Source organism: Diplodia seriata (assembly GCF_021436955.1).
Source record: "Diplodia seriata strain FDS-637 chromosome Unknown scaffold_1, whole genome shotgun sequence".
Classification (NCBI taxonomy): domain Eukaryota; kingdom Fungi; phylum Ascomycota; class Dothideomycetes; order Botryosphaeriales; family Botryosphaeriaceae; genus Diplodia; species Diplodia seriata.
Window position 1 is genome coordinate 1,660,003 of NW_027117308.1, and position 20,691 is coordinate 1,680,693.

The 20,691-nt window shown below is 55.6% G+C and overlaps 10 protein-coding genes across 10 annotated transcripts; 5 read left to right on the forward strand and 5 right to left on the reverse strand.

Annotated features, from left to right (window-relative positions):
• Nucleotides 1-424: 424 nt before the first annotated feature.
• Nucleotides 425-843, forward strand: SDH4 (membrane anchor subunit of succinate dehydrogenase, Sdh4; the record flags this gene model as incomplete). The annotated part of the gene is made up of 2 exons (XM_066772000.1): nt 425-452; nt 707-843. 2 exons carry the CDS (start codon nt 425-427, stop codon nt 841-843), a joined length of 165 nt encoding a protein of 54 aa, XP_066637279.1.
• Nucleotides 844-2,078: 1,235 nt separating this feature from the next.
• On the reverse strand, nt 2,079-3,110 carry SLS55_000490 (uncharacterized protein; the record flags this gene model as incomplete). Its single annotated transcript, XM_066772001.1, has 3 exons — nt 2,079-2,534; nt 2,617-2,790; nt 3,090-3,110. The coding sequence occupies 3 exons, from the start codon at nt 3,108-3,110 to the stop codon at nt 2,079-2,081; spliced, it is 651 nt and encodes a 216-aa protein (XP_066637280.1).
• Nucleotides 3,111-3,955: 845 nt separating this feature from the next.
• On the forward strand, nt 3,956-5,236 carry LYS1 (Saccharopine dehydrogenase; the record flags this gene model as incomplete). Its single annotated transcript, XM_066772002.1, has 3 exons — nt 3,956-4,738; nt 4,796-5,007; nt 5,056-5,236. 3 exons carry the CDS (start codon nt 3,956-3,958, stop codon nt 5,234-5,236), a joined length of 1,176 nt encoding a protein of 391 aa, XP_066637281.1.
• A 514-nt stretch (nt 5,237-5,750) lies between these two features.
• On the reverse strand, nt 5,751-6,220 carry TIM10 (protein transporter tim10; the record flags this gene model as incomplete). Its single annotated transcript, XM_066772003.1, has 2 exons — nt 5,751-5,940; nt 6,120-6,220. The coding sequence occupies 2 exons, from the start codon at nt 6,218-6,220 to the stop codon at nt 5,751-5,753; spliced, it is 291 nt and encodes a 96-aa protein (XP_066637282.1).
• A 668-nt stretch (nt 6,221-6,888) lies between these two features.
• Nucleotides 6,889-8,796, forward strand: MSK1 (mitochondrial lysine-tRNA synthetase; the record flags this gene model as incomplete). Its single annotated transcript, XM_066772004.1, has 3 exons — nt 6,889-7,204; nt 7,335-7,931; nt 7,985-8,796. The coding sequence occupies 3 exons, from the start codon at nt 6,889-6,891 to the stop codon at nt 8,794-8,796; spliced, it is 1,725 nt and encodes a 574-aa protein (XP_066637283.1).
• A 470-nt stretch (nt 8,797-9,266) lies between these two features.
• Nucleotides 9,267-11,353, reverse strand: SLS55_000494 (uncharacterized protein; the record flags this gene model as incomplete). Its single annotated transcript, XM_066772005.1, has 6 exons — nt 9,267-9,541; nt 9,605-10,163; nt 10,219-10,735; nt 10,784-10,911; nt 10,959-11,207; nt 11,258-11,353. The coding sequence occupies 6 exons, from the start codon at nt 11,351-11,353 to the stop codon at nt 9,267-9,269; spliced, it is 1,824 nt and encodes a 607-aa protein (XP_066637284.1).
• Nucleotides 11,354-11,565: 212 nt separating this feature from the next.
• On the forward strand, nt 11,566-13,344 carry SLS55_000495 (uncharacterized protein; the record flags this gene model as incomplete). The annotated part of the gene is made up of 1 exon (XM_066772006.1): nt 11,566-13,344. One exon carries the CDS (start codon nt 11,566-11,568, stop codon nt 13,342-13,344), a length of 1,779 nt encoding a protein of 592 aa, XP_066637285.1.
• A 672-nt stretch (nt 13,345-14,016) lies between these two features.
• SLS55_000496 (uncharacterized protein) lies at nt 14,017-15,147 on the forward strand (the record flags this gene model as incomplete). The annotated part of the gene is made up of 1 exon (XM_066772007.1): nt 14,017-15,147. The coding sequence occupies one exon, from the start codon at nt 14,017-14,019 to the stop codon at nt 15,145-15,147; it is 1,131 nt and encodes a 376-aa protein (XP_066637286.1).
• A 1,639-nt stretch (nt 15,148-16,786) lies between these two features.
• Nucleotides 16,787-17,667, reverse strand: SLS55_000497 (uncharacterized protein; the record flags this gene model as incomplete). Its single annotated transcript, XM_066772008.1, is given in 2 exon segments — nt 16,787-17,649; nt 17,661-17,667. 2 exon segments carry the CDS (start codon nt 17,665-17,667, stop codon nt 16,787-16,789), a joined length of 870 nt encoding a protein of 289 aa, XP_066637287.1.
• A 1,491-nt stretch (nt 17,668-19,158) lies between these two features.
• Nucleotides 19,159-19,709, reverse strand: SLS55_000498 (uncharacterized protein; the record flags this gene model as incomplete). Its single annotated transcript, XM_066772009.1, has 3 exons — nt 19,159-19,224; nt 19,281-19,597; nt 19,652-19,709. 3 exons carry the CDS (start codon nt 19,707-19,709, stop codon nt 19,159-19,161), a joined length of 441 nt encoding a protein of 146 aa, XP_066637288.1.
• Nucleotides 19,710-20,691: the final 982 nt, after the last annotated feature.

The window sequence follows — 20,691 nt, forward strand, 5'->3', positions numbered from 1 at the left end:
GGACGTCCGTCCTAGGGCGTCAGCCAATCACCACTTGCTTACTACTTCTTGGCGCGATCAGCGGGTGACCTCGGTATTCGCACGGTGATGTCGACGCTCTCAAGCGCTTGAACCCGCGATCCTCTCCTCTCTTCATCGCGATACACAATGGCATCCATCGTGCGCCCGACTCTGCGCGCCTGCCAGGCGGCGCCCGCCTCGCGCCTGTTCACTACCCGGGCCTCCGCCGCGTCGGCCTTCCGCCTCAACTCCCCGCTCGCCCGTACGCCCGTCAAGCCCTCCTTCGTCCGCGACACTCTGCCCGCCGCCAGGATCGCGCCCTTTCACGCCTCCGCTGCCAGCAAGGCAATTCTCCCTCCGCCGCCCCAGCGCATTCAGGGCACTGCAAATGACCCCACTCCGGTCCCGCCGGTCTCTGCCACTCATGGCAGCTACCACTGGTCCTTCGAGAGGTCCGATAACCATATTACTAGTTCAGGGCGTAGCTGATATTTTGCTGTAGAGTCATTGCCGTTGCCCTTGTCCCTCTCACTGTCGCTCCCTTCGCCGCTGGCACCCTGAACCCGGTTACTGATGCCGTGCTCGGCGCCCTCATCGTCCTTCACACGCACATCGGCTTCCAGTATGCAGTCATGTAGTCAGAGATCAGAGAAGGAGCTAACATCTTCTAGGTCCTGCATCATTGACTATTTCCCACGCTACAGAGTGCCGCGTACATTCAGGACCCTCATGTGGGTTCTGAACGGCGCCACGCTGCTTGTTGCATACGGCGTGTACGAGTTCGAGACGAACGATGTCGGTATCACCGAGGCTGTTAAGAGGATCTGGACCGCGAAGCAATAAACGGGTGGATTTGAAATAGAATAGTTCAGGAAACTTTTGTCGCGTTAAATGGATGCCTTTGGTATAACGCAGCGTTAAACAGGTGATCGAGTTTCTACCAGGCCTTCAGATCATCATAGAGATGCTCTCGAAATTAGGAGAGTATATCTCCCGGACGCGATGGAGTCAATGGAGTCACTGAGCCTTCACAGGTGCAGTATATCAATTACGATCAGCTCAACTTGTTTCTATACCTCTTAACATCACTGAAACCCGCCTGCTCTCTGCTGCCATCCCGTTGTCGCTCGCGCAGATCATAGGGTGGGCAGCAATAGCCGATTTCGTCCGAGTTCACCCGAATCTACCGGATTCAGATGGTCGGGTGAACATTTACCCTCCATAATGCGATAGACAAAACACCTCTGACATTCGAGCAAACAAGAAACCCTAGCGAGAATCTTCCCCTCACAGCAAAAGAATATGAGAAACTTACCAGGGCGCCAGAAGATTACCGACCGCACTGAATGAGTTTCGCCTCAATCTGGAGGGGTCCACAGAGCAATATTAATGATAGACCTACTGAAGAAAGACGTAAGTATCAGTGTTGGATGGTATCTAGGACTTCTTCGTAAAGTTTGACGTAGCGCTGACGTGTATGGTGACTGGTATTCTAAGGAATAGCTGCTGAGAGGGGAGTTGATGGCCGGCCCCCAATGCGAAAGATTCTTTTCTCAGGTCTGAGGTGCCTGCATATTTCCGAGTTTGCTGATCCAATCACTTGCCGATGTCTTTTCATATAAGTTTGAGGGATTCTTTCAGATAACAGCGGGTTGAGCAGGCACTCAGGAGTATTACGAACACCGGTGAGCGAGAGGCTGGAGTCGATGTACGGGAGAACACTTCAAAAGCTTACGACAGGGCCACGGGCAATATACGCCATTGCGCATAACACCAAATCATTACTTGTTGAACCATATCAAGGAATCTCCGAGGTTCTTTCTGTAACACCCGCTTCTCAGAGGGAACCTCATTGTAAAGTATCTGCAGGTCTCTTCACCTATTCAGCTTCCTTTCCAATGCCTAAGAAACCTCCAATGATACCTAAAATACTGGGTTGCTTGCCATTGCAGGCAGTTGCACCACCATCGAGAGGGTTGCCCGTTGAGATGCCAAGATACTCAAGATGAGCAGCGTTAATGCCGATGGCATTTGTGCCCAGCCCAGTGCCTCTGACGGAGTTGTTGCAGTCCTACAGTTTACACGTCAATCCCCAACTCCTCCCGTCTCGCCATCACCGGGTTGGTCGAACTTACCGTAGGTTCCTGCCCGGAACACTGGAACACGCCGTCAGGCGTTGCCTCGTCCCGCTGCCAGTACTCGGTCGAATGGTGGCGGTACCCGTCGCTCGTCGGGACCGTCTGCGGTACGCCGTCGTTGGCGTGCGTGACGCGGAACATCTTGCCGGGCGGGGCCTGCTGGTCGACGAAGTCGGCCCACGCCGCATTGCCGGTGCGCGGCTCGCCGAAGGTGTACGTGGTCACAGTGATGCCAGAGCCTGTGAAGGAAAGGGTGGCGAGCGCGGCCACTGAGGCGCCTAAGGAGTGGCCGGTAACGGTCACGGCGTAGGAGGGGTTGGACGAGAGCTGGGCGCGGACGGCTGAAATGGATTCGTCGGCGATGCTGTTCCAGGCCTTGAGGAAGCCTTGGTGCGCCTGTTGGATATTGTGAGAACTTTACTGTAATCAAATGGGCTTCTTGGAGGGCAGATGGGACATGGAAAAGTTGCCTACTCACTTTGCAGTTTTCGCAGACCGCTGTAACTGCGGGTGATGTGTATGGGACAAGTTCTTGCGAGAAGTCCGTCCCGAAGTCTGCGAGATCGGAAGTGCCGCGAAAGGCGATGATGATTTCTTTGGCGTTGTCGTCTCGGGCTACAAAGCCTTGAGTGTCCGTGTCCAGATTGTTGATCTGGTGGGTGACGTTTGCCCCAAAAGGGGGGTTCGGACAATCGGACGCGTATGCTGCAGAGGAGAAGTCCGCATAGCGTACGAATCTGGCAAAAAGATCGTCCGATACTTGAGGAAGTCGTCAGCCACAAGGCTCGCCTGTGAGATGCAAGTCCACCAACCGCTTGGTCCTGGTGTCTGACGCCTAGCAATTGGACTTCCTGTGCTCAAGCATGAGCAGAAGAAGAGGGCGCCAGCTGATACCTGATATTGCAGTCAGTAGCCAACAAGGCGGCCATGGTTTGGATAGTGTAGGTGTACCTGGAGTGAGCGCACACGCATTTCGAGAACGTCTTTCAGTGTCGGGAGAATAAAAGGACGATATCCGTACAAGTTCTGAGCAAGCTGCGTTTGCTATGCTCGCACGCTGTTGTAAAGCAGACGCGATCGAAACATGATATAAGCCTGTGACCCGAGGTAAGACGCAAGTTTCGATGCTCAACAAAGTCAATATCCAGTGTTTGCGTGGAATTAAATTAAACACGGCCCGGCAACCGTAGCACTTGAATGCGGAGCGTTCGAGAGTGAGACACCTGATATCCTGAACAGGCAAGGTTTGAATCCTAATGTATAGGGAGTGCATATCAAGACCTATATGCCGAGGCACGACTATTGAACTGGGAACATCGACAATGATCGACTTACCGAGGGCCGATCGCTTGATGAGCTCGAGCTTAACAGGCATTCCCACGCCTAACATTACTGAGATGGGTGCAGCTTCGGTTGCCTATACAATGTAGGGGCAGCACTTGGTCACATTGCCGATATCGCCGAAAGAAGATTCCTTGCCACTTGCGGCTTACGCCTGCGCCACCAAGGAGAGTTGCTGGAGATGGCGGTTTCTGGAGGCCATGGGCACGCTGCGGGTTGATTCAAAGATGGACGGACGAATGAGAGGGGATGATTTGTGGTGGGCAGTCTGCCCCGCCGGAGTCGGAGCGGCGGCGAGGCGTGCGCCGCGGGATTGAGTCACCCCTCCAAGCTCAGTCGACACTTTTTCCACTTGCACCACCGCTGCTTCTCTTTCACTTTCCAATCCAACCAAACCCCTCCCAGCGCTTCTCCGCCTCTGCACCTCTTCAATTGCTCCGCTAAGCCTCGAATACACGCCCACAGACTCGCTCAAAATGTCGGCATACCCCACCATCCTCCTCCGCTCGGAGACCAAGCCGCTTGAGCACCGCTCGTTCGCGCCCTCGACTATCGAGGCGCTGGTCAAGGCCGGCTACCCTGTCGAGGTTGAGTGCTCGTCGACCAAGCCCGAGTTCCGCCGCATCTTCGAGGATGCCGAGTATGAGGCCGCCGGCGCCACCCTCGTCCCCGAGAATAGCTGGAAGACTACTGCTCCGGGCTCCAAGCTGATCCTGGGTCTCAAGGAGATCGAGGAGGAAGACTTCCCTCTGACCAACGACCACATTGCTTTCAGCCACTGCTACAAGAACCAGGGCGGCTGGGAGAAGGTTCTGTCGCGCTTCCCGCGCGGCGGCAGCGTGCTGTACGACCTCGAATTCCTGGTCGACGAGCAGGGCCGCAGAGTCAGCGCTTTCGGCTACCATGCTGGTTTCGCCGGCGCTGCCCTCGCCGTCAAGATGTGGGCCTGGCAGCTCCAGCACCCTGGCCAGCAGCTGCCCAGCGTTGAGCAGTTCACCGAGGGCCGCGGATACTACCTGAACGAGGCGGAGCTGGTCAAGCAGATTGCTGAAGATGTCGCTATTGGCGAGAAGATCCTTGGTCGCAAGCCCTCTGCCTTCATCATGGGTGCGCTTGGCCGCTGCGGGCGCGGTGCCGTCGATCTCTTCATCAAGGCTGGTCTGCCGGAGAGCAGCCTCGTCAAGTGGGACATGAATGAGACCAAGGACAGGCTGGGCCCGTACCAGGAGATCGTCGACCAGGACATCTTCGTCAACGCTGTACGTTCCACGACGTTCCTCTAACTTCTAAGCCACAAAATGCTAATTCAGAAGCAGATCTACCTCTCCAAGCCCATTCCTCCGTTCATCAACAACGACCTCCTCTCTGCTCCTGGCCGTAAGCTGAGCGTCGTCTGCGATGTTTCTTGCGACACTACCAACCCCCACAACCCCATTCCCGTCTACAGTATCAACACTACCTTTGACAAGCCTACCGTGCCCGTCGAGGTCAAGGACGATAAGAATGATATTCCCCTCTCTGTTATCTCGTAAGTGGCACTTATCCTGGCAATATGACTTAGCTAATTTGCAAATAGCATTGATCACCTTCCTTCTCTCCTTCCTCGTGAGGCCTCTGAGTCTTTCAGTGCTGGCCTGCTCGAGAGCCTGCTGCAGCTGAAGGACAGGAAAACCGCGAGAGTCTGGGCCGATGCCGAGAAGCTCTTCAATGAGAAGGTTGCCACTCTTCCCGAGGGATTGAGGAAGAAGGAGGCGTGACTATCCGCCAAACTTTGAGAGAACATGGTTGCACGATTAGTTTGACGTCATTCTGCGCATTTTTACCACCAAAGCATATACCATAGCTTTGCATCTTTCTGGACAGTATGGAACGGCGTTTTTGGGTAGATATAAAAGGCCCTGTGCACGACTCGACCACAGGCCGTTCATAGACCAATTTTTTTTCTTTCGAGCGTATGGCATACAGACCTGATGTCTATAGCAAGGGGAGAAATAGTCGCGCATATTCACAAGTCACGCCAACAAGCAAATGCTGACAAGCGCTCCTGCAAACCCCAAAATTGCAACCCCGATTTTTCCGCGTCCGACAAACTCTTCCGTTCTCCCAGATGAACCATTGCCGCGCGTTCAAGTGAATTGTCTCGCTCACGCGACAATACTCCAACCATGTCTTCCCTCGCATGCTCGTCCATCTCATTCCCGAATGTGTAATACCATTTCCACGACGGAGCTTCGGGCTCCAAGTAGTGTGTGCTGTTGCTCTCCAGTTTCTTTACATGCCGAACATGCCGCCGGCGCCACCTTGCCTGGCGGCGGCCTCACCCTGCATCTTCTCGCTGACCTTGGTGTGGACGTCGAAGAACTTGCTAACGCAGCGGTCGAGACAGACGGACTCGCCCTTGTCGAGCTCGGCCTCGCGGTATGTGGTGGGGATACACTTCTTGGTGCAACTGGACACGAGGCTGTAGAAAGCGGCGAAAAAGCGTCAGCTACTTCAATTCAATGATTCAAGTAGGTGCTGACGGAAGAGGTTGATGAAGAAAGACGAAGGCTTCCCAGGGAAAGTGAAGGGCGAATTGAATGTATAGGCTGGGATGCGCGCGCCGGCGCACTCTCGTGCTTTTGGCTCTGGGGGCCGTACCGGTTGAACATGTCGGACACCATCTCGACCTCAGTCTCGGCGGCAGCGATTTTCTGCTCCGACGAGGGCTGCGGGCGGCCGCCGAACAGGGAGAAGGACATCTTGAAAGATTTGCAGAGGGGAGCGGTGGCGGCGCGCGTTAGGTGGTGGACGGCGGTTCTGGTTGCTGGAGCGCGAGTAGTCGGAGAGGGTAGGTTGGTCAACGGCACCCGCGCCTGGTGTGATGTCGTCGTTCGGCTCGGCGCGCGACACCGAAATTTAGTGGTTGCCTCTGATCTACCATCAAGATTTGGACAGACGGCGCACGCCAGATACAATCGGCTCGCTACTGTGAGCTAAAGGTGATACTGTACCTCAAGTCCGTTGGTGCGTATTAAGGTTTCGATTTGAACTTCTGGTAATTACATACGAACGTTCTTAATTCGAGCATGACGGCCTGCGGTCACCTTGCGATGCAGAAGCTTGGACCACCAGCGTCGCGCATGGTTTTTCTAAGCGTCGTCCCGCTCGCGCCTTCTTCTTCTTCACCACGCCTCCACTGTTGCGGAGGCGCACGATCTACAGGTACGTCTCTTTTGTTTTCTGCACCGTCTTGCACTCTCCTCAACAAGCTTTACGTGATGAATGGATAAAAAAAGAACCGTTGCGAATGACGCTACGGCGGTTGATTTCACATTTTACCTCTACCAAACTGACATTTCCCTCATGCACACCTGCTACGTTTACCACTTGTCCTAAGGCTTTCTTGGTACTGACTATGCACATCAGGATGAATAGCTCGTGTCGCTTCCTGCGCCCGTACCTTCACCGTACGCTTCAGCGGTCCGTGAAGCCTGAGCACGCGAGGGCCTACCTCTCGTTCCAGCGCCGCTTCGCTCAGACGACGACCAAGCCTTCAGATGCAGGGAACGTCACACATGACTATGAAAAGCGTGTTCAACAATTGGAGCAGGCTGGCGATCTAGCGACATATTATCCATTGAACCCGCACAAAGCAGACCGGACAACTGCGCGACGCGTCCACGAAGTGTTTGCCCGCTTGAAGAATGATGAGGTCAGGACAGACGTGACGGTGACGGTCTTTGGTATGTGTGTCAATAGTTTCGTAATAGGAGGACAAATGCTATGGGACGGGTGTTATCCAAGAGATGCAACGGCCGCTTGTGGTTCAAATGTTTGTGAATTTTCCGTGAGAGCTCGCGCTGACGAGTGCAGGCAGGGTAACTTCCCGCCGCTCGTCTGGCTCCAAGCTTGTGTTTCTCGACATACGCGATGGCGAGTACACCATCCAGGGTCTGTGCAACTTCGGCGTCCTCGAGAATCATGGTGTAGCAAAGGAAGACTTCAAGCGCTTCTCCAAACTGGCTCGCAAGGGGGACATCTTCGCCATCACCGGCCATCCAACCCGCACGACTAGCGGCGAGCTTTCCATCCTGGCTACCAAAGTGCCAAACTGCCTTGCCCCATCTCTGCATCAAATTCCTGATGAGGTCGAGAATCCGGAGACACTTGCCCGCCAGCCGCATGTTGATTTCTTGGTGCATCAGCGCCGTGCTGCCATCCAGCGCATCCGTTCCGGCATCATCAGTTCGATGCGGAAGTTCTTCGACGAGGACGGATTTGTCGAGGTCAGCACTCCTATATTGACAGCAGGAGTTGGCGGTGCGTCCGCGAAACCTTTTGAGACCAGCGCGAACGAATTCCCCGGTGACCCTCTCACCCTCAGAATAGCACCAGAGCTGTTCCTCAAGCGTCTGGTCATCGGTTCTGGAGAAAGAGTCTATGAAATTGGTACCGTGTTCAGGAATGAAGGTGAATGAAAGGCTCCGCAATATAGAATGAGTTTGACATGCTGACATTGGTAGGTATCGATGCGACACATAATCCAGAGTTCACAATCTGCGAATTTTACGAGCCATACGCCAACCTAGAAGACCTCATCCAACGCACCGAGAACCTCTTCTCCATCTTAAAAATCACCGTCGACAAACTCGCGCAAGACAACAGCGTCGTCCGCGACAACATCGCCCCCCTCGCCATCGACCTCCGAGCACCCTTCAAACGCCTCGAGTTCATTTCAACCATCGAGACGGCCATCAACCGCTGCCTCCCCGACCTTAGCACACCCACCGCCTTCGACGACGTCGTCGCGCTCTACGCGGACCTGCACATGCCCCTCCCCACTGACGCGACACTGCCGCGCCTCCTCGACGAGCTCGCCGCCCGTTACATCGAGCCCCTCTGCGCCGCAACGCCCACCTTCATCACACACCACCCGGCCGTCATGTCGCCGCTGGCCAAGAGCTTCGCCGACCCCAAGACCGGCCAGAAACTGTCGCGCCGCGTCGAGCTGTTCATCCACGGCCGCGAGTACGTCAACGCGTACGAGGAGGAGAACTCGCCATTCGAGCAGCGCCGCAAGTTCGAGGCGCAACTGCGCCTGCAGCGGGACGACCCCGCCGAGCGCGCGCTCCACGAGAGGGGCGTCGATGAGGGCTATGTCGAGGCGTTGGAGTGGGGGCTGCCGCCCACGGGTGGCTGGGGATGCGGGGTGGATAGGCTGGTCATGCTTTTTTCTGGGGCGAGCAGGATCGCGGATGTGCAGCCGTTTGGTACGTTGAGAAATGTCGTAGCGTTGGGGAAGGGGAGGGTGGGCAGCCGTAAGTTGAGTGAGTGAAGGGTGAAGGGGCCGGACAGATTTGATGGCGGATGGCATCGAGCAAGCGGCTTTTCTTTCATCCCCTTCCTCTTCCCTTTTTCAGGGTGACAAGCTGGGTTGCACGATTCGGAATTGCACTTTGGGGCAATATTGATGCAGGAACTGGCCACGATGATCACGATCCTGTACCCTTTCGCTAGGGATGTCCTTTAGTGATATAATGCAGATTCTATGGTATCAATACCCTCCAAACTTAACGACCCCAAGACAGACATGCTATTTGCATGCATGTCATCTCGAAATGATCCTTTCATACAAAATCTACGCATCAGAAGCCAAGGCGCTGGCCCGTTTGTACGCGAATTGGAAACTTGTGACGTTAAGCATGAAGACCCGCGGTGTACTTGCCGCAACGAATCGCATAACAGCTTCCTAGTCGCTAGCGTATCCAAAACACCTCGTGCCGATAGACTTCCAGGAATACTACCTCAAGCGTATCTAAGCTTTTTCCCCGACGCCTTTGGTGGCGTTGTCTTCCAAGACACCTCGACACCCTGGGCACGAGCCCATTCGATGGCGTCCGGAGAGATACTGGTGCACCAGTCCACATTCAGGTATTCCAAGCCCTTGCGTGCCCGCTTCCCGTCGGGTCCACCACCGTCCGAGGGGGCTCGGTCTCGAAGTTCTTTGATGAGCATCTTGATGCCTACACCGGTTATCTTGCAGCTGGGAATGCTAAGACGTTTGAGATTGCGGTGGTTTTCTGTTTCCACAGTTAGCATGAAGGCGACCGAAGGGTGCCGTTCAAAGGGTGGGGGAAAAGTACCGATGATTACTTGCGCGAATACAACTTCATCCTGGAACTCAGCTTGCACAAGAGTCAAGTCCTCGGCGCTGTGGAGGCGAGGGACTCTAGCCAGGATGTTGACGGTTTCCCCTGACTCGCTCGAGGGACAGCGTTCTAGCGAAAACTTGCGGAGAGACCTGTTGTCAAGGTGGTACAATGCTTCACCATCAACGAGTTTGTAAGAGGTGTCTTGGGTGATTTCGCTGTCGAACTTGTGTAGAAGGGTGTAGACAAAACGCCGAGTATTGTCACGTTCAGCACCCTCGTTGATGTAATTGAGCTCTTCGATCGATGGTAGATCGATCTCTACCATCCTTTGCATGGAAAGAGTGCTGCTCCACCCCCAACTGGCCGTTAAGGTAAGATATTTGACGGACTTGGGTAGGCGAGGCTGCCATGCGAAGAAGGTGTTGGTCAGATGCAGGGTTTCGAGGTGTTGGAGGCGGCTAAAGTTTGCGTCAACGGCAAGTCCCATGTGGTATTTCCAGCCTGTCAGGACTAAAGATTTAATGTTTGGTATACGATCGACGAGTTGATGCTATGGGATATGTAAGTGAGAAGTCTCTTAGCCTGTGTGCGAGTGGGAAACCTACTATAGAGAGGACGTGAACACCAATCTCTTGGACACTGCCAGCACCCAGGGAGAGACTCTGGAGATTGTGGAAGTCGGTGTCCCACGTTGCATCCCTTCGAGCCTCGACATTTCCGAATTCGGCGGTGACTAGCGTGAGTCGTCCTTTCAGAATCTGGGTGACTGAGTCCAACGTGACGGCAGCGAACTTGCCAAGCTTGAGGGATCGGAGGCCGGTGCAGTAAGCAATGGGGTCTTTGATTGAGGAGCCAGATAGTTCCGAGCCCAGGAACTCGAGCGCTTGAAGTTTACGGCACGCCTTGACGAGTTTCATGACCATTTCCGGGTCTCTCATCCGGTTGAATTTGGCGGTATGCAGGAGAAATCCACCGGTCCTCTTGTCTTTGGAGCGATAGATGCAGTTGCGGACGAAGGACTGTGGCACAAGCCTCCGGGCGAGGGATAGATCAAGCTCTGACCACAGCACCGGCTGATGTGACAGGAAGTCTCTCCAGTGCTTGGACACGCGGAGGCAAGTTCTAGCGTGTGTTAATAAAATGAGAGTGCGGTGATAGCTAGGAACATACACTCGCTGCTTGAAGTTCAAGTGCTCCATGACCAAATCCATAATCTCAGCAGGGAGCACCACAATGGGATCTTGGGAGCTTGGCGGGGTCAGCCGCCGGGTCAATTCGTCGCGTTTCGCTTGCATCAACTAGATGTATCAGCACCTCGAAGCAAGATAGGCGAAGCAGCACGTACGCGAATCTTCTCCGGATCCTCGGATGAGCAGCGGCGTAAGCCTAGCTTGTAGACTTCAGCGGCCATTTCGGGTTTCTCTTGCAGCTGCAGGACCTGGCCCATGCGAAGATAACCCCGGGCATCTTCGGTAGCGTGCTTGGTCATTTTCCTGCTCAGAGAGAGGGCGGAATTCATGTCGGCCAGCTTGATATGGCAGGCGACAGCCATATCGAGGAACCTGATGTCGCTGGAGGTAGACGCACTGAAGGCCTATGAACTGGGTTCAACACGATTCATGATGGAGCAGACGCGACACTGACATCGGTAAATGCTTTGAGGGCGCGTTCATAGTTCCGCTGGCCGTAGAATGCCTTGCCGAGCTCGAGAAGCTCCGCGGCAGACTGAGTGTGCGGCATGGCGGGAGACTGGAGATCGTGGACACGCTCTAAGCGAGAGCGAGACGCGGTGAGGATGGGGAGACGCGTCGTGGTTGATCGCGCCGTAAGTGTGGGGCGTAGGGCTGAGCTTAGGCCATCACCGTCGGCGACACAAACCCCGACCAGAGCTCCAAGCTTTTGCGACCCTCCCACCACCACCCTCCCAGCCTGATCACCCGCCGCCCGCCACCATGAGCAGCATCGACGACCTCTTCAAGAAGCCACACCTCCCCAGCAACAAGCGCAAGCTCGAGCCCATCACCGACCCCGACCAGGTCTATAAGTCCGCAAAGCTACAATCCAATGGCGACGCCAAGGGCAAGGCCCGCGCTACCGTAGAAGACGCCGAGGACGGTGACGAGGCAGAGGCAGGCCCGGCGCCACCGCCAGAAGATGATGAGGAAGAGCAGGACTTCGGCGATGAGGACGACGAGGGTCGCTTCTTTGGCGGTGGCATGGACAAGACAACGGCATCAGCCATGAACTACGTCGACCGCGCAGACGAGGAACCCTTCGTGCCCGAAACCATTGACAAGTCCTGGCTACGGAAGCTGGCGCTCAACTTTGAGAAGAGGATATCCAAGAATGCCGAGCTGCGCGCCAAGTTCGAAGAGGATCCCCCGAAGTTCATGGCCTCGGAAGCCGACCTCGACGCCGATATCAAGTCGCTGAGCGTACTGTCCGAACACCCACATCTATACGGGGAATTTGCGAAGTTGGGCTGCGCGGGTAGTCTGGTGGGCTTGCTGGCCCATGAGAACACCGATATCGCCATCGATGCTATTGAGATCATCTCCGAATTGACGGACGAGGACGTGCAGGCAGAGCAGGAACAGTGGGATGCGCTTGTGAATGCTATGCTGGAAGCAGACTTGCTCAGCCTGATGACCTCGAATCTTGAGCGTCTCGACGAGAGCAACGAGACAGACAGGAGCGGCGTCTACCACTCGCTAAGCATCGTGGAGAACCTAGCGTCCAGCACCACAATTGCCGAAACCATGGGCAAGGAAGAGGCTCTCATCAAGTGGCTTATTTCTCGTGCCCAGAGAAGAGAATCCCCCGTCTCTCAGAACAAGCAGTATGCTGCCGAAGACCTCGCCATCTTAGTCCAGACCTCCGTTCCGAACCGCCTGTCTCTCACTTCTTTTGATGGCGTGGATACCCTCCTCCAGCTACTCGCCTTCTACCGCAAGCGCGACCCTCCGAAAGACTCGGACGAGGAAGAATTTGCGGAAAACTTGTTCGACTGCTTGACTTGTCTTGTCGACGAAGCCGACGGCAAAGCCAAGTTTGTCGAGGCAGAAGGAATTGAGCTCTGCCTGATCATGCTTCGCGATAGCAAGTTCGCCAAGCCGCGAGCATTACGTTTGTTAGACCACGCCTTAGGCGGACCACCGACCGGCGCAGCGGCCGTCTGCGAGCGCCTCGTCGAAGCAGCTGGGCTCAAGACTATCTTCGGCATGTTCGGGAAGAAGCAAGACAGCGCAAACACAGAACATCTGATAGGTATCTTGGCCTCCTTGCTTCGCAGCCTACCCGGAGACAGCGCGGGCCGGATACGAACCTTGGCCAAATTTGTCGAGAAGGACTACGAGAAGATCGCACGTCTTGTCCAGCTCCGCCGCGAGTACTCTTCTCGTGTAGCTGCAGTGGAGCAGCAAATCAAGCGTGAGCAGGCAGAGCTCAAGCCCGAAGTGCGTGCGGAACTGGCCGACGAATGGTTCCTGCGCCGCGTCGATGGAGGACTGTTCTGCTTGCAAACTATCGATGTAAACCTGGCATGGCTGGTGGCTGAGGACGGCGGCGCTAGGAAACGGATTATCGAGCTGCTAGCCGATCGGGATGAGAGCTTGAAGGAAGTGAAGGCAACACTAAAGGAGCAGATGGAAGGCATCACTGGCGACAAGTTGAGTGAAGGCGAGCTGATGCTCAAGGATCTGCTGAGTATCCTGATTGGATATTTAGAATAGCCGAGGGTTGACGGCAGTCATCTGGAGGCTTTGGGAAAGTAATCTAGGGGGACGGGGAAGACGGCCCTTCTTCGTAGTGTACATACATAGTGCATAGTGTGGCGCCTCGTTGCTATTTGGAGTAACTAACATACCTATCTGTACCGTAATTCCAGCGTCTATTTGCAGCCGTTGCAAAATCGCACTTTCTTTTGTCATTACAGGTTCATATCCGAACTCGTTGGAAACGTTGTGCTGACGGCATCAGGCTTCGTGTTATAGCACCAAACAGACCGTTATGTACTTGTGGAACGGATCGCATCATATTGTGTTCGCAGCTCCGACATCAGCATGCGGTAGGGCTTGTGCGGGGGATGTTCATCGCTCGGAACCTCGGGTATCTCGCATTCGACTCATACTTCATCGAACCCCCACCTTCAAGTCGGCCTCGAAAAAGTACATCAGTGGTGGCCGGCTGGATCACAAGGTATGATTACGTTTCCGAATCTCACGCTATACACCTCAAGGCGCAAAAGATTAACGTTGATTCAACAAGGAAAGGACTCGAGGGATTGTCAAAGACAATAGATGACCCCGGGGAGGAGCCGTTGAATAAAGATTGACTCCCGACTATCTATAGGACATACTCCCTTCGTATCAGCCAACAGAAAAAAAATCAAATAAAAAATCAGCATGAGCTGCCCGGCCCATCGGAAGTATCCGCTACGACAACCAAAGAACTACAAGCCTCCAGTTCCTCGCTGGCAGCTTCAACTTCCCCCCGGGACAGACCGCGTGTACACCATCTATGTCGGCGTCCAGCAGCATGCATCCGACACCCTAACCCAAGTTGCCGCATCAAAGGCCAAAGAATCCATCACCCGCTGGATGACCACCAGTGCCGCCCATGAGACCTTCACCTTCGTCGAAGGCGATGACGAGCCTCGCTCCGAGATCTGGGTATGCTACTACACCGACCGCATCGCTTACGAGCAAAGCGCGCATACTCTCGCCCTTCACACTCTCCACGCGTCCCTCTCCAGCGCCGGCGATGGTGGTGCCAATAACGTCGGCCTCTGGTGCGAGCGATTCTCCACTGCGGCCTCGCGCCTCGAGACAAACTACTCCGGCCTCGACTACCTCCCGGGACTCGCCCAGATCCGAGGCACGGTTGCCGTCGAGCACACCTACTCGGCATACTGGGGCGCCGCGAGGGACCGCATCCCGGACTCGGCACACGACTTGTTTTCTCGTTCCCCCGATGATGATGATGATGATGACGATGGCCAGCAGCAGCAGCAGCAGACGACGGCGCCTCCATCGATTGTTCCTACGGGCCGCGGACAGCGGCTGCGAGGGACGAACTACGAAAACATGGTGCACATCCGCTCCGGCCAGTTTTGGGAGGGCTGCAAAGAGGACGAGACGGAGGCGTACGAGTCGCTGCTCGAGCCGGCGCTGATGACGGGGCTGCGGTACCTCTGGGCGAATCCGGTCGATACCGGGACGGTTGGGCTGAGGTTTGTGCGGAATGCGGGTGATGGTGACGGGGAGGGGTGTGCGAGGAGGAGGAAAGAGACGTGCGCGGCTGGCTTCTTTCGGAGCCTGGGAGATCTGGAAAACTGGGCCGAGAGGCATCCGTCCCATAAGGCGATATATTTGGGCGCCATCAAGCATGCGAAGACCTTCGGGCCGGAGAGAAAGATGAGAACTTGGCATGAGGTGTCCGTATTGAAGGCTGGCGAAGCACGGTTCGAGTACATCAACTGTACGCCAAAGACCGGGGTGATTCAGTTTGTAGGTCTTGATGCGGAAGACTTGTAGGCGGCAGGGCAGACACGGTATCTTCGTCACCGACATGAGGTGTTTATGCCGTACATTCCAATAGAAACTGTACTCATACTTCAGAGGCTTGCACGGCGGCGTGGTGAAGTGGGTATCGTCGGCCGTTCCTTTGTTATGAATGATTGGGGATTTCCGATTGTTGAGATACAGGAAAGGATATCACGTCTCCTGATAGGGCCTTCATCCCAACCGTTACCAGCGCGAGCGAATGGAACAGCCTAAAATGCACTCCTGGAGACGCAAGCCTCTAAGGGGGGTGACAGGACGTGCCATTGTCCAAAATGCCGTGTGATCTCGAGCAATCGAGACACTGCTGTCTTTGCCACCATCATGATCAGGTATCAGCTTGGCTCCAGTGGCAAAGTCCTGCGTAGGTTCCTTAGGATTATGAGAAGTTTTGTGTTCTCATTCTTCGGAGATGTCGACGACGTGTCGCTTGCTGCTCTAGGGCGATGCAATTTGAGCCGGCCTCTCACTTCCGGTCCGTTACCTGGTCAGACCACACCTACCCATCCCTCCGGACCTCCTCATTTTCCGCGCCCTATGCGAAACTCCCTACGCGCCTCCGCTTATTCGGTCGTTCACCGTCTGTCGTTTGTTCTCCCGCAGTCTCCGTCGAGCCCGCAGATAAGAAATGGGCCGGTCGCTTCCTACTCCATTCGGCGTTCGCTAAGCGCCGGTGGCCCAGCGAGGTGCTATTGGTCGGCGTCCACTTTGCTGCTGCGGAGGAAGGGGTGGGAGAGGAAGAATAAGAATAAGAATAAGATGGCGAAGGCGTGTGTGGGCTCTGCGCAGCGTTGTTGTTGTGCGGCTGCTGTTGTTGCCGCTCCTGCATCAAACGGCTGTAGTAATCCGCGTGCTCGTCGATGCGCTGGTTGATGGCGGTTGCCTCGTCCGCTGGAAGTAAACTTTGGTAGTACGCGGTGTTCTTGTCGATGCGCTGGTTGTCGGATGGCAGTTTAGTCGTAAAGGGCTGCATTGCGGAGCTTGACATCCTCGATGGGTTGGGTTGAGTTGAAGAGGTCGAGGGTAGCGGTTTCCCGTTTTTTTTTTTTTTTTTTTTGGACCTTGAAAGTTCGAGCTGGGAAGGAGAACTGGGCACTATCCGATTGCTGAATGAATACGACAGATACTGGCCATTTATGGAGGAGCTGTTAGTCAGAAGTGTTGCGGTTGAAAGTGAGATGAGTGAGCTAGCAACCCGCATTTCCAAGTTTGCACTACCGGAAACGAACATGATATTCGGGTGAAAGTGAAAGATTTACAAGCTAGTGTTTGTTTGCTCCCGCAACGCATACACAACTCTTCGTCATTCACTTCGATTTCCCCAGTATGCTCGTAGCGTACCAACCAACCACTAAACGTAATTCAAGAGAGAAGAACTGCATGGACATCTCCAATCCTATCGGCAACCAATTGTAATCCCTACAGTGAAAGCCTCCAAGGCTGCTGCAGTCCAATAGTCAGCCTAACCAAGACTCACCTTGCCGTGCATGCTCACCTTGATATTTCCTTTCTCTTTCGCCACCGATTTCTCAGGCGCACCCTGAGCCAAATCCCACTTGTTCTTCTTCCCAGACACCTCATCGCCACCAGCACGACCAACGTTGTCCATGTGCTACTGCCCACTGCCAACAGCTCCACCACCACCATCCTCCTGTCCATGGTCTGCAGCGCCCATCCTCGACCGGTCGTTGCCGAGGTCGAACCCATCCTCCACCTGCACTTCGTTCGCAAACCTCACACACTTCGGCTGCTGCACCGCACCGCTGTCCCTCCGCGCATCCTTTCTGCTCGCCTCGGCCCTCTCCCTCTCCTTCCTGCACCACTCCCGAAACCTGATGTACTCCGGGCCCTCCGACGATGAAGTCGTATGCTGTTGCTGTTGCTCCGCCGCCGCCGCCGTCGTCTTCTTCTTCCTACCCTCGCCAATGGCACCGACTGCGTGGCTCGGGGTGCGCCTGACGTGCGGCCGGCGCGGCGACGAGGGAGGGAGGAGGGAATCCGAGTGCCAGCGGTCGATCACGGCATCTGTGCATTCGAGGGAGGGGAGGCTCGGGTCGTTGGGGTCGGTGAGGTCGAGAGTGGCGAGGAGGAAGGAGGGGAGGGGGTGATAGTTATTGTTGTTGTTGGCTCCGCTGTTGTCTGACTTGGACGCGGTGGCGGTGTCCCGCGTAGTTGGCGCGGCGTCGGCGGTCTTTTTGCTGTTGTTGTTCTCGTCCGAGGCGGTCGGCGTAGTCATCCGAGGTGCTAGGACCGGAGGTGCCAGGCTGTTCGTCTTGACGGCGGGGGAGCGGTGTTCGTTCGGCGGATAGTGGTACAGCTGCGATCGAAGCGCGTTATCTATCTTCTTTGCCCATGGAGAGGAGTAAGAGGAAGAAGAGGGTGGGAATGACGCGGCTTGGTCGGCGAGCGGAACCCGTTTAGTCATACCCAATTGAAGTTCAGACTCGCTCTGCTGCGCCGTGGAGGCGAAGCCGTCTCCAGTGGACCGCTCATCTTTCTCAGCCTGCTCGAGCCGCTCTTGCTCCAGCTCGTATGACACACGATCCCCCTCTGTCCATTCCTCACGATAGTAAGGTCGAATCGTGTCACAGAAGGGAAATTCGGGCGATGTCAACCGCGGAGGCGGCGCGTTGGACATTTGCGGCTGCGATGGAGGCGACCGGGCAACCAACGGTGGGGTATTGTACATGGGCGACTGCGGCAAAGGCGACGTAGGCGCGAATGGCGGCATAATGTACATCTGCGACTGCGCCAGAGGAGACGGCGGCCCAAATGTGGACGCGGTGTACATTTGCGACAGAGGCGAAGGAGTGTATGGGAGCATCGGAGCCCCGTAAATTGGCGCGCCGGGGACAAAGTCTTGCGCCATGGGAGAGAGCGAAGAGCGAAGATTCTGTTGCTGGCGCATGTGAGAATAGCCATCTAGACGTTTTGGCGAGCATCAGTGGCTCCTTGAGAAGTGGTTGAGAAGTGATGCTTTAAGTTACCTCGGCGCTGGCGACGCGTGTCGGGCCGGCTGGAATGCATAGCAACGGGTATCCGTTACTGACCAAGTGGAAACAGTCTGGAGTTGCAAGTCTGTGGTGGGCGCGGAAAGCGAGACAGCGCGAGGGAGAGGTCGGCGATGTTTGGTGTAGGAGAAATGGTCCGCTGGACCATGGCTTTGGGCGCGCCTAGGAAGAGTGAATGCGGAAGTTCGGGACGGCGGGTGTTGTTCGAGATGTTTGATTGAAGGCGCGCAGTGTGTTTATGGCGGGTGGCGGTGGTTTGCGCGTTTGAAGCACTTTCAGGAACATGCAAGCCGGGCAGCCTATATGTCGACAGCCTCCAACATCCCAGTAAGCAACTATCGGTAGACAGGCGGCCGAGAGCCCACGGCAATACCTATAGTCTGAACTGAGAGCCGCGACGGTCCAAAGATTTGAACGATATGCTGCCAACATGTTCCTGAGGATGGCCATATTCCCAACGCGGACTGGTGCGCTCCGTCCGCACGGACCCTTGGATCAGCCACCACTTCCTTGGCGCTCTGACATCAGACACAGCTGTTTGAGCCTCATTCAGACTGCCTGGGAAAGAGGATCGTCCTCGGAGACTCGGGACCGACAAAGAGTTCGATTGCGGCGAAGAAAAGGCGAAACTACTAGGGCCTTCCCTTTGGGGGCAGAACGGACATAATCCACGTCTTTCTACACTTTGCAACGAACCCAAATACATGTTTTGAACGCTTGGATACAAAATTATATTCTCCTCAACATGTAGCCCACAAAGGCTTCGTGCCATTCATATTTCACTATCTTTCAATGCATTCAGATCCTGAGCGTAGTCTCACTCAATCTGGTGGATTTGGTATACCCCAACGCCGGTGCTTGGAACGGAGGTTGTCCGCCGCTTTAAATCATTCCATAGGATTTCAGACAAACGTCACGTTAAGGAAAGAAAAAGAAGAAAAAAGATAACGAGCAAAATGGCGAAAGAGGGCATTTAAACCTTGGCAGGACCAAGAGCTTTGCCTCTCTTGGGCAGAGTCCAGGGCTTTTCGCAGACGATCTGATCGGGGAGTCAGCATTACCCTTGGATGGAAGACTGATAGCTGTAGAACATACCTCGCCCTCGCTGTAAGCCCAAAAGTATACAATCATGCCAATAATATAGTACAGGCCGGCATTTGTGCCCTGGTACAGCAGGAGAGATGTCAAGGCGCTCAACGGGTAGATGATCAACCGCATGGGAATCGAGCGATGGAAGCCCGAGCCGGCGATGAAGCTGAGCGGCCACTCGTAGCACACTCCAATCAGGCCGAGGATGAGGTTGATTATCTGGAGCGCGGGTACAGGCTTGACTGCGCCATCCAGATTCTTGGTGAGGAAGTCCCAGAAAATCTTGGGCCAGAAGAAGCCCTCAATCGCGGCAGCGCACTGGTCTGGGCCGTGTCAGCAAGAGCTCGTTGGGGGGATGGTGGTGGCGTGAGACGTACAGGCGGCGGCAGTAAGGACGATAAGGCGGGCCCAGTGGTTTTTGATTAGCTTGCCCATTGCGGCAGGATTAAAAAATTCGAGAGCGAATGTATAAAGTTGTAGAGAAAGACCCGACCAGCGGAGAAGCGAACGTGAGGCGCAGAATGAGCAGTTGTGTGGCAGCTGGCTCAGAAAGCGGCTCAGGACGGACGGCGCTGGTAGGTATAGTCGCTACCGAGACAGATGAGGTGACCGTCAGGGCGGAGTTCTAGGCGTAGCGGAAGCGTGAACGGTCTCAAGGTTGAGCTGTAACACTGGCGACGTGGGGGGGCATGGCGGGCTTTAGGTGGTTTTGCGTTGGCATTGACGATGCGCGGCGGGGACGAGGATCGCATGGATGCAACACATGGGTGGCTGCAGGCAAGCGGCTGGCGTGCCTGGGCGCTGTGATGCACGGCCCATCCATGCGCCCGCGCGCCGATTAAGCGCCCGCGGCCGAACCAGCGCACGCCACAGCGCCCACGTCGCCAGCAAATGGCAGCCTGCAGCCGCCCGCGTAGCCTCCCCGCTCCGCAATTAGACAAGGCCCTGCACGCAAAAGGTCACACCCGCACACCTGCGCTCGCTGCGCCGATTGGCACATTCGGCCACCACCGACGGCCGGAGTCTCGTGCGCGATGCAGAATGAGGCGTTCGATATCACAGAGCCGAGTCTGCGTTACCGCTCCAGCCGTCGCCCGGAACAGCATCGAGCCGGCAACAGCCAGAGCCGCCTCAGAGGCGGTCTGACAAGTCCCCGCGGCGATCAAGGCCGTGGCGGTGGCATTGTTGATTGACTGTGCCGAGTCTCAGCAGACCCGAAATTCCAATTTTCCATCCGTGCGGCGGGCCGATGAGGCAACAGGTGTTGGAGGCGGCTACTGATCATGCATCGCCTACCGTCGCAACGACCCCAGCACGGAAGGCGGCTTTCCAGAAGGCTTATCGATAATATTGCCAAGCTCTGTCCTGATACCCACGCATGATTGGCGGTGCTCGTGCTGACTGCTGCAAGCCCAGG